A 15,697-nucleotide genomic window follows, 5' to 3' on the forward strand; every position below is an offset into this window, starting at 1 on the left:
TTTGACCTGATCCTTTGACATTTCGTCTGCTGGCCCATGTTCAAACTGGTTGGCGAAGTGTTTTCCTCTTATCTTACTATCAACAAAATTTACACATCACATTCTTCCTTCCGAAAAGATGCCTCCCGAAAGCAAAATGGATTAAAAGGGCAAAAAAACGATTCTTGTTTAGAGGGAAACAAACAACGAAACTGCAAACCCATCAACAGTATAAACCGTAAAATGCAGCATCACTGATTTGCTTTCAGGCGGCTTATTGTAGTGCTTTTCTTTCATTTCAAACATTTCAGTGGGATTAATCCTATAATTGAGTTTTAGTGGATAACAATTAATAAATCTCAATAAAATTCATTTGTATGCATAATGGGCTTAAATGAGCAGCAATTTGTGACTAATTTCGAGACTACGTACCACATTTATAAACTTTACTCTTGGTTGTCCATCGTTCCTCTATTGCTTTTATCGATCGTTAACACCTGTTTGGGAAGATTTTAATCTGAGGGAACACCGTAAACGCAAAGCTATGCATTTTATAATGTTGCGAAATTGGAAGACCCATGTTTTATCACACCTTAAATTAAACCGATCCCTCCTCCACTCCGATCACCTCGTGCTATGGACTCGAATGTAGAATATAAATTATAAAAAAGACTCGACTCTCATCATAATTCATTGCTTTTGCAAAATAATAACATTCAGTACATCAAGTGCACATGAAAGTTTTAACAAAACACGACATTTATCTGTAATTAAATTACTATCTGATAAATGAATCAGTATCTGGGGGACGGAATATTAAAAAGCGCCTGAAGATATGCAAACCGCATTACACTACAGTGATGAGCAAACTAATTTCGACGCTTCACAATCTTGAATAAATAAAATTTCCGAACTTTTGCAACAAAGTACAGGTAATTATAGATATTAAAACAGACTAACCATTAAAAAAGGCCCTTTCAAGTAATTGATGCCCTACAATTTTCCCTTATTAATGCATTTGAAGGTATTTATGAATTGATCCAAATACCATGAGGCACTTGCTTCTTTACAAGATTATTTCAACAAAACCCCAGTTTTTTAAAACTATGCCAGCAGAAAAGCATAAAACGAAAAGTCTTCAATATTGCATCGAATAAATTTTATTTATTTGTGCCGATCGTATCATCTCTTGCTACTTAAATAAGTTACGATAATCTGCAATCATGAGGAAACCGATTTTACTATGCGTTTTGCACCAAACTGCTCCTGGGGCTGCTTTTAGTCTTTTCCTTGTCTGTTACTGAGCCACGATCCGTTCTTCTCGCACCACGTGACTCAACACGGCAAGCATTAATTCTGTTTTTCTTTTAGATATCCGCCGGAGAACATCGTTACAACAACCTTTGTTGTTCAATTATGCTTTTATGTGCATGCTTTTCGAATTGTTTGATGAATAAATCTAATCACAGTGGCAAGAGGAAAAGGAATGCATCCTTAAACGAAACCCTGTCTATAAATATCTTCACTACCGGCATACGGTCAGTACTACACAGTCCAATACAGTCACGTCCATTACGTCGTTCGATAAGTCACTGTTTCTTTTAGCCACTATCCTGTCTTTATGAAGTGAGTGTAATGTACTAAACCAGATGAAACTAAATATTAAATGAGTATTTTTTCACGCATACTGTTTCCCGTAGCTTCACGGCATGTGCCACTAACCGCTCGTTCGCTCGAATTTACTTCTTGCCAGGATTCTCCTGCCCGGTATAAAATCGCCTAGCAGCCGGACGACGGACACGAAGTCGACGCGAGCGATTGCGTGCACGCTGCAGCACCCAGCTTCCGTCCGGTTTTTGGAACAACCTTTGCGCTGGTAGTTCGTCCAGTGACCGACCGAATCCTTCCGGTGGCGGTGGTGCCGGCCAATTGAAGTTCGCCGGCAAACCACTCTTCTGAGCGTGACAGTTCGGGATATAGAGTACCGGTATGAAGCCCAAGTAACCGGCCGGTTGCTGTTGACCCGGTTGATTTTGCTGGTCGGCCGGGCAGTTGCAGGGTGCCTGGGGCACATTCGGTGGAGGATAAGGATAAGGAACGAAGAAGTACGGATACTGCGATACGGCTATCTGATAATTCGGAGGCGGAGCATTGTTGTCACCACCGGATGACGATGGCGGAGATGAAGGTGACGATGGTGGTGGCGAGGATGAGGATGACGATGAGGCAGGCGGTGAGCTAGTATCGATCGGCTTCGTCGGTGGATACACGCCAATTGCAGTACCGGGTGATCCCGGAACGGGCGTAGGCTGCATTTCTTCTGGAGGCGGCACGGTTGTTGGTTCTGTGGGAATACAACAAAACCGTCAATACCTGTACGGACAGTTTTGAGCGGAAATTTTACATGCACTACTATTTCCTACACCCTTACATCCTACCCTACACCAACACCAGGCAAACATTTCGGATGCAAAAAAGATGGTGTAAGTCAGAGTGGCATACTACCTGGAACGACGGATGGAATCGAAATACTGGCGTTGTGCGTTAGCTGTGCACCTACTCCGACCGCTGTGTGATTAGCCTCGATTCCTGCGCCAACCGTCGTGGCGCTACTTACGTCGATACCACCGACCGAAACGTGCCCGGTATGATTAAGAGAGGTATCTATCAAACCTGCTTCGACGCCAACCGATACACCGACGGTTCCTGCTACAGTCACCTGCTGCGTGTCGATCATGTTCTGGCCACTGTGCGACACCTGTACGCCCTCTCCTGTCACCGTGACGTTTGACGTGTGCGTATGATCAATCGTCGCACCCAGGATGGAGGCGGATGCGTTCGCACCTGCAGTCGCCTGCACGCCGCTCGTCGAACCTATGGAACCGCCGATTGTGCCCGCCACACTATGGTTCGGTCCGGTATGGGAAGAACTCGCCGTGCCACTAATGCCGGCCGTTGATATACCAGCCCCTAAAGATATGCCACCTGCCATCGGATCGTGAATCGATCGATGAAAGTTCATTCGTTAGTTGTGGTAAGTAGCGCAGCACATGCGTGATGCAGTATACTCATCGGCAGGTATTTACCGTGCGATCCACCCAGGCCCAGCGATGTCTGTAGTCCCCCATTGCCCGGCTTAAACCCAATCCCAATGTGTACTGGATGTGTGCGGTGCGTGTGATGTGCATGTTTGTTGATCAGTGTTGGTGTGCATATCGGAATGCAAGTGCGTGGGTGAATGTGTTTATGTTGTCGTGATGTTGTCGTGTGGCGATCGTTTAAGAAAACGTGTAAAATGTTTGTGTTTGATTAGTCACAACATCATTAGAATAAGGTATATAGGTAATATTCAAATTTTCCATTATGACTCTACAACTACCACCGAGCATTAAAATGTATTTCATATTAAATTTTGTTGAATAGAAACTATACGTTGTAAGTGAAGGATCATCCTTCCGGGTGTAACACACTTTACCTCCATGTGGTGGACGTTGTCCTTGCCCCTGAGATTGTCCTTGCTGTCCTTGAGATTGGCCTTGAGATTGGCCTTGAGTTTGGCCTTGCTGTCCTTGAGACTGGCCTTGGGTTTGACCTTGCTGGCCTTGGGATTGACCTTGCTGACCTTGTCCCCAAGATACTTGCACCTGTAAATTGTGCTCTTCCTTGTTACCACTGATCGGTTTTTGATGTTGCCCTTGATGTTGACCCTGGAACTCTCCTTGCGATAAGCCTTGATGACTTCCTTGATGGCTGGTCTGATGCTGATTGTCTACTACCGGACCCTGATGTTGATGCTGATGCTCTCCCTGAACGATACGTTTGTTTGAATATAGAACCCTCCTTTCCCTTATTGCTTATCCCATACCTGATTCTGGCCGCTGTGTATTCCTTGGTGACTTCCCTGATGTTGTCCCTGGTGTTGTCCGGAACTAATAGGTCCTTGATGTGATCCTTGATGTTGCCCTTGATGCTCTCCACTGGAGCCTTGATGGCTTCCTTGATGTTGACCCTGATGCTGACCGGAACTGATCGGACCCTCATGTGACCCTTGATGCTGGCCTTGATGTTCCCCACCATGAAGGCCTTGATGATTACCTTGATGTTGTCCTTGATGCTGTCCAGAACTGACAGGACCTTGATGCGATCCTTGGTGTTGGCCTTGATGCTCTCCACTAGAGCCCTGATGGCTGCCTTGATGCTGACCCTGATGTTGTCCGGAGCTAATAGGACCTTGATGCGATCCTTGGTGTTGGCCTTGATGCTCTCCACTAGAGCCCTGATGGCTGCCTTGATGCTGACCCTGATGTTGTCCGGAGCTAATAGGACCTTGATGTGATCCTTGATGTTGTCCTTGATGTCCACCACTAGAGCCTTGATGACTACCTTGATGTTGACCCTGATGTTGCCCAGAGCTTATGGGTCCTTGATGTGAACCCTGATGTTGCCCCTGATGCTGACCCTGCCCATGCCCTTGTCCTTGGCCTTGACCCTGTTGTTGTCCTTGGCCTTGGCCCTGTTGTTGCCCTTGACCTTGACCCTGTTGTTGCCCTTGACCTTGACCCTGTTGTTGTCCTTGGCCTTGACCTTGTTGTTGTCCTTGGCCTTGACCTTGTTGTTGTCCTTGCCCTTGACTTTGGCCTGGACGTTGTCCTTGCCCTTGCCACTGACCCTGTCCTTGTCCTTGAACTTGTCCTTGATTTTGACCTGGACGTTGTCCTTGGCCTTGGCCTTGTATTTGTCCTTGTCCTTGGGATTGTCCTGGACGTTGCCCCTGCCCTTGCCCTTGTCCTTGCCCCTGTCCTTGCCCTTGTCCTTGACCTTGTGTCTGTCCTTGCCCTGGTCGTTGACCTTGCCCTTGACCTTGTCCTTGAGATTGACCTTGTCCTGGGCGTTGTCCCTGTCCTTGCCATTGGCCCTGATTTTGTCCTTGCCCTTGCCCGGAACCAGATCCTTGACCTTGTCCTTGACCCTGGCCTTGACCCTGGCCTTGACCCTGGCCTTGACCCTGGCCTTGACCCTGGCCTTGACCTTGCCATTGTCCTTGTCCTTGGTTTTGTCCCTGCCCTTGCCACTGGTTTTGCCCTTGCCCCTGTGCTTGTCCTTGACCTTGCCCCTGACCTTGCCCCTGACCTTGCCCCTGCCATTGTCCCTGTCCTTGTCCCTGTCCTTGTCCCTGTCCTTGTCCCTGTCCTTGTCCCTGTCCTTGTCCCTGCCATTGTCCCTGTCCCTGTCCCTGTCCTTGTCCCTGTCCTTGTCCCTGTCCTTGTCCCTGTCCTTGTCCCTGCCATTGTCCCTGTCCCTGTCCCTGCCCTTGTCCCTGTCCCTGCCCTTGTCCCTGTCCCTGTCCCTGTCCCTGTCCTTGTCCCTGTCCCTGTCCCTGTCCCTGTCCCTGTCCCTGTCCCTGTCCCTGTCCCTGTCCCTGTCCCTGTCCCTGTCCCTGTCCCTGTCCCTGTCCCTGTCCCTGTCCCTGCCCTTGGCCTTGCCATTGCCCCTGCCCTTGCCCCTGCCCTTGTCCTTGATTCTGATTTTGACCTTGTCCTTGTCCCTGACCTTGACTCTGACCTTGACCCTGACCTTGACCCTGGCCTTGATTTTGGCCTTGACCCTGGGATGGTTTATTTCCTATAATACAGTCAGTTTACGTAAATATCTAGAATACAGTGTGATCAATTATTTTAAAAACCATTATACCTTGTGAACTGCCACTGCCACCGGTGCTTGGATTTGTTGGTGCTACAGAAATTTGTGCAGAACAAAAGTATACATTGTGCTATGACTATGTGCTTGCTATTTCGTGATACTAAACCTGCCGTGGTTCATTGCATCAATAAAACTAAACCACTTCTAACATACTTACCCGTCGGTGTGCTACCACCTGATCCATCCGGACGCATTCCGCCCGGAAACATGCCACATCCCTTGGGAAGATACAGCTCCGTCCACGGGCGCAACACTCCCCGCCGTCTTTCCTGTGGTTCATCTTCCGAAATCGAACTACAAAGGAAAGTGGAACAATGCAGGATGATTGAAAACTATTCCACTGTTCGAAAACCATTTGTCGTAACCGAATCGACAACACTTACTTGCTGTACTGTGTGGGAGCATCGACGAAAATTTCGACGGGTCGATTAGGTTCCACCACCCGGTAGCCGTGTGTATCCGCCACGTAGTGTGTTACACGCAACTGTCCGTTGGGATCAATATACCCATAGCAACCGTAAGTCACACCGTCAGGACCGCGCGTTTCGTGATGAAATTGTCCGTTCGGTCCTACCTCGTAACCATACTGATATGAACCTGCGGTAGAATGAAACACAATAAGTGAATATCTCGAGATCATTCGAGTCCACTTTCAATTCCTACTTACTTGTATTGAAGTTTGCTTCATGATATTGGGTTTTGCCGGGTTCATCAATCGCCACTATAACTTCTTGCTCAGCGCTAATTACGGTGGCAAGGACCATTACCATCTGTAATCAAGGTAGAAACCGAAAAAAATTATTGTTCGTCCATATAGTTTAATACAAAGATTAATGCATTATTTGTCAGATTATAAAAAATCCCATCTAAACATGGTCAAATCTCCAAACTGAGATGGATCTGCAATTGAAACGGTTATGTTCAAACATTAAGCCATCTTTTTTACTTGAAACGTTGAGCCGATGCAATTGATATTTCTTTAAACTCGTATTTTAATTGTTAAATTACGAGTAAATGATTATTAAAACAAACCAAATGAACAGCAGTATAATCGGTCCTGCGTACGAGGGTTTGATACGGATGGGGTTTTGAACCGCTCCTGTCGTGCGAAGACCGGCTGCCAATACACCACCCGAGCAGCCCCAAACGAACCATACAGCAAAGTTTAAACTATTTAATTCAAGTATCAATTCGCATATTACTGACAATGACTGACAAAGGACCACAGTAGTTACGTTTGAGCAAACTCAACACATTCAATGCCTTATTCGAGATCAAATATCGCGGCATGAAAGATGTCCTCCAGAAAGCGCACGCTTTCCAAATCGTTACAATCTCCACATTCCTGCTTCCCGGCCGTTCGCAAATCTTACAACCTGACATTTTCCCTTCTCTTTCGGAAGTGACAGTTGCCGGTGGCGGGTTGGATGGGGGGATGTGCCCCCCACCCGGTTGACATACAATTGTTTTCCTTGCGATCGAATCGCACCGATGTCCTCGGCTCATGTGCGTTAGGCGCCGGCGTTTGTCAAGCCGTTTGTTCTGACAGCAAGTCAGAAACCATCGGCATCCCAACGCACCACACAAAAAAAACCCGAGGAATTACATTGTTCATCAACGCTGGGTATCGATACGGGTGGTACATGGATGGGCCACAGCCAAGTATACGCCTGCTTGTCTTTCAGTTTTGCTCATACCGACCGATTGAGTGGATTTTTTTGTCATTCAGTGTACCAAAACCGGGTAAACGTTAGCTTCGGTTCAAATATCTGCGAACAAACGCACCGTAGCGTGTTGTACGGTTTGAAGGGTTTATTTGTCTGATGATCGATAAGGTGTTGACAGCGTGAATCGAGACCGAAACACTTTTTTTTTTGTTGTGCGACTTTCAGCTATACGTTGCACGATGCATTTGATGCTGGTGACGAAAAGATACAGATAAAGTGCCTAGATAAAACGAATCTGCCCCATTCCGGGTGTATGCTGCACTAAATATCAAGGTGGAGTTCGATTTGAGGCTGATTTAAGTGTGAAAAAACAGCGTAATCTTAAATTATTTATAATTGTAATAAAGTATAATTTATGCTTTATGTTAATATCGATATTTTATAATGATTGCATGGTCCTCAATGTAACATATAGCACTTAAATCTATTTTAAACTATATAACTATAACTACTCTAACGATTGACATCAGAAAGTTATCTAAAGAACTTTTAGAAGGTAGAGTTTTAACGTGTCGAGCGTATGAGGAAGAATTAAAATTACGAAACAAGCACTACAAGAGTTCCTCAGAGTAGCTGTGTCACCTTCTTAAACCAACTCTTTAGTATTGGAGTAATTATATTAAATCTGGGCAACAGATATGGCGAATCAATAACATAAATTTTTATTTTGCAGGGAATATGCTAAGCAGTGTATATCTAGCTAGTAATGTATACTGAGCTTGATAAAACAGTGGGTCGCTTTACTATTGAAAAATACATGGGTACTAGATGTAGGGTAATAAAAGGACTTGATGAAAAGATCAATTGTCCAAGCTGGGTGAGGATTTTTTTAAGAAAATTGCAGATAATCGATGGGCAATGATTAAAGTAGTGATAATTGGAGCAACTCGTGGAATTCTAGTAAACTGTACGATAAGTTTTGTTACAAAAAGTGAGGATTATGAAAAGGAGAAATCCATCAACCAACCATCCAATCCATTAAATTAAAAACTAATCACTAATCAAACTAATCAAAATTCTCAGACCATTTATCGTACGGCCTACTTTTAAAATCTCTATGCACGAAAATTGCTTTGCTAGGAAAAGGAAAATTCTTTCCAGTTGTCGCCTCATATGTTATCGAACCAGTGACACATCGATCGACTAAGGACATCACTCAAAGCCAGACGTTTTAAACTCGTTTGAAGTGTTTGCTTTTGCCCCACATGATTCGTGCGTTAACTCCATTGCAACAGTTTATCCTGTACCAATGTCTCGAATCAACTTTACCTTCATCCTATTCAGCATTTCGGGACTTCGTACTTCCATCCGAATGGTCGCTACCCACTCAAAGTACCACTAAAAAAAACCTTCAATCCTTTCGAGGTGGCCATTTGTCGGCTGGATTGTCTTTCAACTTTGGGCAACTACTGCTGTGCCGCCTTCATATTCGACCGACAATCTGGCAGCACACTTCAGACCCGTTTCAAAGTTTACACTTCCAGCAAAACCCACGTCAAACGAGTGGAAAACAAAGTGGAAAATAAATGCAAACGCAAGCAAAATTTCGCAACCACCCAAAACGCAAAACATCGTTTCCTTAATCCTGATCCCACCGCCGAGAAAACTCTTGATAGCATAATCTACCGGATGACTCCAACACTCACGTAAAGCTCTTTGTTTGGGATTTGTTTTTTTTTCCCACCATAATCAACAGCTAGCCATGGATGCGATTTGATGTAACCATTCGGTTGGTACCATTTCCAGGAAGGCTCGCCCATGCCGGATAAAAGGAAGGTGAATGTAAAGTGCAGAAAAAGGGATCTCTTTTAAAGTAGCTTGGCAAGATAATATGGTTTCAAATTTGATAGCATGATGGGTGCCATCGTTGGTCTGTGAGCGCTGGCACATGGCCGCCTATTGCCTACTGCCGTGTCGTGTTCATCACGGGTGGTAATACGAGTGTTTCAGCTCTAAGATGTAATTGAAGATTTTGTCGTAAACAATGATAGCGTTACTTGAATTGAAATGAGTTGCAATTGCTGCTTTTGCGTGAGGTTTGTGGTTGAAATTAATCTCATAAAACCGAACGACCTTCAAAGTTGTATAATTTCACAAATCACTTTTACGAATTTTTTGAGCAAATTTCGGAAAAGAAAATTTTTTCACAACGATTTAATATAAAATCATAAAATCATCGGTCAATTAGTTCAATAGAGAAATTGTTAAATCAGTGAAGCTAGTGTACGATTGGAATCAAGTTTACGAAAAATTTACAAAATACCATTCTTGAAATAGTCATTAATTTTTAATAACTATTAATAAGCAAGTCTATTTAATCAAAGCTCATCATTTAATCTGTAAGTTAGTAAAAAAGAGTTGGACTATTAATATTTTTGTTCTTACTGCGATCGAGGAATTCAAACAATTGCAGAATGTAGTATAAATTAGTAAATAGGGAATATATTCTAACCAAGGGCAAGGTATTAATGAAATGGGAGAATCTTAATTAAATCTGTTCAATTCAATTTTCAAATGAGTATTACCTCTGATTCATGACATGACGCTCTCAATTGTTTTAGAAAATAAATATCTAACTTATGCATTTGCATAAAATATTATGTGTCAATTTTCCAAAATGGCTAACATTTCAACAGTTCCATAAAATAAGAACGCCCAAAAGTATGCAATAACCATTTCAAAATCTCATTTGTATTGTCTCTCTTCCTTCTTGACGTCACGACCTACTAGGTCAGCATCATGCCACCCAGTTTAAAGCTTTTTTTATGTGATGGGCTTTTAACAAACAATATAAAGTCATTTTCTGAGATACGCGAATTCGAGACACGCGGATCTTTAAAAAAAATTTCGTATAATTTAGTATGAAAAATTCAATTTGTATTTGTCAAATTTAAATTTTCCCTCAAATACGTTGCATTTTACTTTAATAAAAATTATTGTTGCTAAAATTTTACTCTGGTTGTCGAAATAAACAAAACAATATCTATTATTAATGTGCATCGAAACGTGCAAAGAAGACTTCGATCTCTGAATACTAAATATAAACAATATTGTAAAGTGAAGTCAATTTACGTGAATTCGAGTTACACGAATTTCTCTGGCACGAAGTATTCTCGTAACTCGGGAAATGAATATTAAGATAGAGATATTAACAAAAGTCATTCATCAACTAATGAACAATTGTTTAACCTAAAAAAACACTCGATAAGCTTATTATTTTCAATAAGCTAAAATGAACAACAGAATATCAATGTTTATCTCATTTACACATCTCATGTTTTTATGTAGCAAATGATAACAATCCACAGATTGAAATACGCTCCATCATCATTATCGAACTATCGTTTGCAAGAAGCAAAATCAACCACAACAGACCGGCGGATGGCTTTTATGCTAGATTTTCTTCGCCAACGTATGCTAGCGCAGCATAAATAGCGCAGTGTTCGTCGTATGTCTCCTTCTTCATTCAATTACAATTATACGCTGCAAAAGCACAACCCATATGAACGGTGCGGTAAGAATTGGATCCGCTTTCCTATCCGCAATACACAGGGAACATTTTAATTCAATTAATGTCTTGCACTTATCTTGTCGCCTTCCCGGACGCGTTCCGGTGGTACCGGAGGTACGGCCATGCTGGCGTGCTGATCCCGGTACAATCGCACGTTGCCCTTTGAGCCTCTTGGCGTTCTGTGGCATTGTGGACCTCCGTCAGTGAAACGAAGAAGCGTCCTGTAACATGATTATGCTGCTATTTCTTTATCACCTCAAACGCATATACGTGCTCGCTGCTCACCAAAGGAAGCAGCAAAAATCGATTCTTCTCATACAACACCGTAGCGACGGTGGCGGATGGATAAAAGCATAGAGCCGAGTAGGCTCACCAAGCGGAAGGGTAAACAAGGGACTGCATTATTTTGCCACCAAGTGGTAAATAGCAAACGTTTAATGGTTACACTGTGTACCGAAAGCATACGACATGGTCATGTTTAATGCAGGTCGTATGCACGTCCACCCTAGCCGCTAGCTTCCGTATAGCAGCACAAGCATACCACTATTTCCACTGGAAATAGTTCTATAGTCTAGAAATTCACTAGAACCGAAACTGTAAGCTTTTTCGCGACGCTTAATTTGCTGCATTTTTCCTTTGTCTTGCACTTCGGGTCGGCAACTCGACAGAACTTTTCCAATTGAACATTCCTGGCAACCTCACACTGTGTCAGCCGTTTTTCATTGCCACTTTATCCTTCGCACCAATACCGTGTGTTTTGTTTGGCCCCGGTTGTACAGCCAACGTGCCACGGCCCACTGCGTGATGAAGTAATTGAATGTTCCGGAGTCAGAGGTTCGAGATTCTTGCCACCCTTCCCGTAACGATGCTTGTCATTTTGTCCCTGCCCGCTTGTTTACTGTAATGACGTCGAACCGATACTGCTGTTCTGTGCATCGATCAACATTCTTGGCATATTTTTTTTGGTTGAAAATTGCGAATGAGATGATCACAAAAAATAGTGCAAAAATAATTCCCATCACGGCACTTACACTTAACTACATTATGACATATCTGCAGCATTATGCTTTCGATATTGTTGTTATGCTTGTGTGTGTGTTTCTGATTGTTGTTAATTGATTGAAAAGAAAAACATAATTTCATTTCCCTTTCAGTTCAAGTAAACTTAATTACATCGTACGATATGAAAACAAGTGGTTTTTACAATTATACTTATCATTCTCATCAGTAAACTGATTAATCAATCTGGAATTTTGTTATAATACGAATCAATTAATATTAACACGGTCAGGAAAAAAAAATCAGCTTCCCAATGACCTACTTAACATAATGAGCGCATATTTCACAATTGTCGGTTGGCCCCGTTGACTTTGCACAATTAGATTGCTAATTAGATTCCCTGGCAGCAATGGTCGATTTGGTTTATGCTATCCACCTTCAAGGTAAATAGAAAAAAAAATTAATTGCTTCACATTCAACACTGCAGCATTCCGAGTAACAAAAACAGGAACTTTTTTTGTTTGCATCATCATTTAGTAGCAAAACGGTAAGCAACAGTTTTATTTCTTCGTTTGCATTTTTTGCTAACCCTGGCAGCGACGTTTTTCTTATGCGCCCTGGATAAGGATTATTTGCCCATTACATTAACTGAGCGGGTACCCATTACCCCAAAAGATCGAGTGTGTGCGGTGAAGCCTTCCCATTAAACAAGGGTGATACAATTTTTGTTCGTCTGCCGTCGAATCCCGGGATGGTATTGGGCAACGGGATCGCTGCCACAAAAAAAAATCCCGTTGACTAATATCCAACACAACGTCGCCTGCCGCACCGTACAGACATAGGCTAAGCGGTTTCGATTCGACCAAACCCCACGGCGCTGATGTTACTTTTAAGGTGTTACGCTTTACATGACGTAATGTCCAGCACCGAAGCCGAAACGCCCCACACAGTCGCGCGAGCGAAACGTATGCAAATCTTTGTTTTGGTAAAGCTTAGAAGACGAAAACGCCGGCAAACAATGATTTATTGCGTAATTTATTTCATTCTGGAGCTGCACTGTATGAGTGTGTGTGTGCAAATGTTGGTTATGATTAATGTTTGAGCTTGAAGTGAGGATTCTTGATCCGGCATTGAATGACAAGCGGAGTGTTTGTAAATGAATATTTGTTGAAATGTCCTTATTTGGTTTGTATTTATATTCATAACAAAACATTATAACAGTTTCTTTTTTTCTGTTTCTTAATTCATACAAAGAAACATAACTAATTAAAAATCAGTTTAAGGCAATGCTTAGTTTATTTCAAATATTGAACCAATGAGGAAATACCTACAGGCCCTTAAAATAAATAGAAAATTAAAAAAATAAATAAAATAAATAAATAAAAAAAAATTAAATAGAAATAAATAAAATGATTTCGTTATGACATCAAACATTGAAACATTGAAATAAAACATTGAAATAAACATTGAAATAAAACTTTGAAATAAACATTGAAATAAACACAAGCAAATTGTAGTTTTAAATTAAGTTTTAGCTTAATACCACAATTACTTTCGAAACGGTGGTATAAAGGATGATAAATTTCTAAATAAAGGAATCGTTTAGTGACCACCTTTGTAAGTGTCCGTCGGCAAGATGCTCAGTTTGCGGCATGAAACACCGAAAATAACGGATTAAACTCGTCTAAATCCCTCAAAGATTAGATTATTGAGGTATGACGAGAATATGCGAAAAAATCTTGGCAGGTTTAACCCAATAGGTCGCAAAACCGCAGAATGAGATATAGAGATGCAGGAGAGAGAGGAAAAATACCTGAAACTTAATAGGACTGAAAAACTTAATAAGAAGAAAAAAGAAGCTGGAATTCAAAATATTATTCCATTAAATCGCTTTAAGGCAAAATATTGCTATGAGTGGCTCAATTTCTTAAAAAAATTATATAAAATATTGATTTATGTTAACCAGTTAGATCCCATTATATCAAAAATATATCATTAAGCAACATCCTTGTATCATGCTTAATAAAGCAATTCAGCTATTTTCAACTTAAAGTACGGACTGCAAACACCGCAGTGTGTCGTGTGTACACAGCATGCGCCACAATATAACATCCCTTTCTTATTATGGGAAAAACAGTACGTGCCAAAGGTTGCCAAACGTTGGCGTCTAATCTTGTTAGGTTGCTGATGTGCAAAGTTTCCCTGCAGCATCGGTTCGCCTTTGTTTTTGTCCTATATGTTTGACACGTAAATCAATTATGCCATCCTTCTTGTTATTGGGTACGGATAGTCAATCAACAAAGCATATACTCAGGTAAAATCCAGCATCAAGTAGGATAACGTTTGCAAAAGGTGCGAGATAAAAAAACACATCAAAGGGTATACCTTACTGTTTGGATATGTAAGCTACCGAGCATACCGATTGGTTTTCAGCAAATGCCAAAACAATTTATCCCTGGATCAGGTGGGATACGATTGTTTATATTACTTTCTAGATTAAGGTTGTCGTTCGTTGGTTGAAAGACAGTTTGATACGAAGATGAACTAGTTATCAGTTCACTAGCGAAGTAGCGAGTTTCATATTGGGTCCCATCTGCCATCAGCACCGCACAAAATTCCAATGTTCCACAAAAGACTTCGAAAGGGATGAATGAATACCATCAACATGTAAGATCTCTTAACCACATATGTTTCGAGCTGTTGTCCCGATGATCTGAAAGATTGTTGAATAATTTATAGTTAATTTTTCTAATATGATTTCTGAACCGAAAAGCTTCAAATATTATCCTTTGAATTACAACTTCAAAAAAATGACATAAAAGAAATAGATGTAAAAATATTTGAATGAATCATTATTCCTTTTTTTACAAATGTCTATTATTGAATTAATTAATCTTTTCTAATACATTCGTTAAATTAGTTTGAACTTATTCCTTTTTTACAAATGTCTATTATTGAATCAATTAATCTATTGTAATACATTCGTTACATTAGTTTGAACTTAATTGATTTTTTTTTCTTTCTTGTCACTCCTATTACTACTTTTTTATGTGATTATCTTGTTTTGCTTTGCAATTACTTCGTTTTCTTCAATACTACAGTATTGTAATTTTAGAAGCATTAATTTCAATCTTACTGTTTACTCGTTGGGTATTTATATAACATATTAATTATTTTCATTTTTAAGGTTTAATTAAAACCTTAAATATATTTAATTTAATTAAAATTCATAATTTTACTAGTTAATTATTTTTTACTATTCAATTTTCTGACAACTGTAACTTAACTATAAACATGTACTTTCAATTCCGAAATATCTGAGAATGTCTTCTAATACCATATCTTACAATACTTATAACATCAAAGCACTACGTTAACGTTCGCACATATTGTCATTCGCTTTGTGCCGTACCTTGCGAGCTTTATAATGCTTGCTTCCCTCGAAACACACCCACCGAAAGGCACACTCGCGAGCAGCATAACGCAACACGACCGATTCCGTCCGCCGGTCGGTCGGTTATCCTTCACATTTATCTATATCACCGCATCTCTATCCACACGTTAAGCATTTGAAGTGGTGTCGTTCCAGGGTGTCTTCCTTGACTCGCCATCAGCGCCAGATGCTTCGCTAGTTGTGACTAAGCATCGCCACCAATGTCCATGGGACGAGCGAAACTATATCCATTTATGTTCCCATCTTCACACTCAAATCATCGCATTTTTATTATAATTCGCGCAAACCAAACCGCACACCCAAATATGGACGATGCGTCTGATTTGT

At 41.4% G+C, this 15,697-nt stretch overlaps 1 protein-coding gene across 1 annotated transcript; it reads right to left on the bottom strand.

The window, feature by feature from the left end:
• Positions 1–1,156: 1,156 nt before the first annotated feature.
• On the bottom strand, positions 1,157–6,444 carry LOC128309814 (uncharacterized). Its single transcript, XM_053046292.1, has 10 exons — positions 6,347–6,444; positions 6,063–6,276; positions 5,837–5,973; positions 5,671–5,712; positions 4,960–5,553; positions 3,845–4,659; positions 3,455–3,785; positions 3,066–3,137; positions 2,485–2,964; positions 1,157–2,323 (listed from the first exon to the last, which is right to left on the bottom strand). The coding sequence occupies exons 1-10, from the start codon at positions 6,441–6,443 to the stop codon at positions 1,719–1,721; spliced, it is 3,387 nt and encodes a 1,128-aa protein (XP_052902252.1). The 5' UTR covers position 6,444; the 3' UTR covers positions 1,157–1,718.
• Between the last annotated feature and the right edge of the window lie 9,253 nt (positions 6,445–15,697).

This window comes from Anopheles moucheti, chromosome 2 (genome assembly GCF_943734755.1).
Source record: "Anopheles moucheti chromosome 2, idAnoMoucSN_F20_07, whole genome shotgun sequence".
In the NCBI taxonomy this organism is placed as follows: domain Eukaryota; kingdom Metazoa; phylum Arthropoda; class Insecta; order Diptera; family Culicidae; genus Anopheles; species Anopheles moucheti.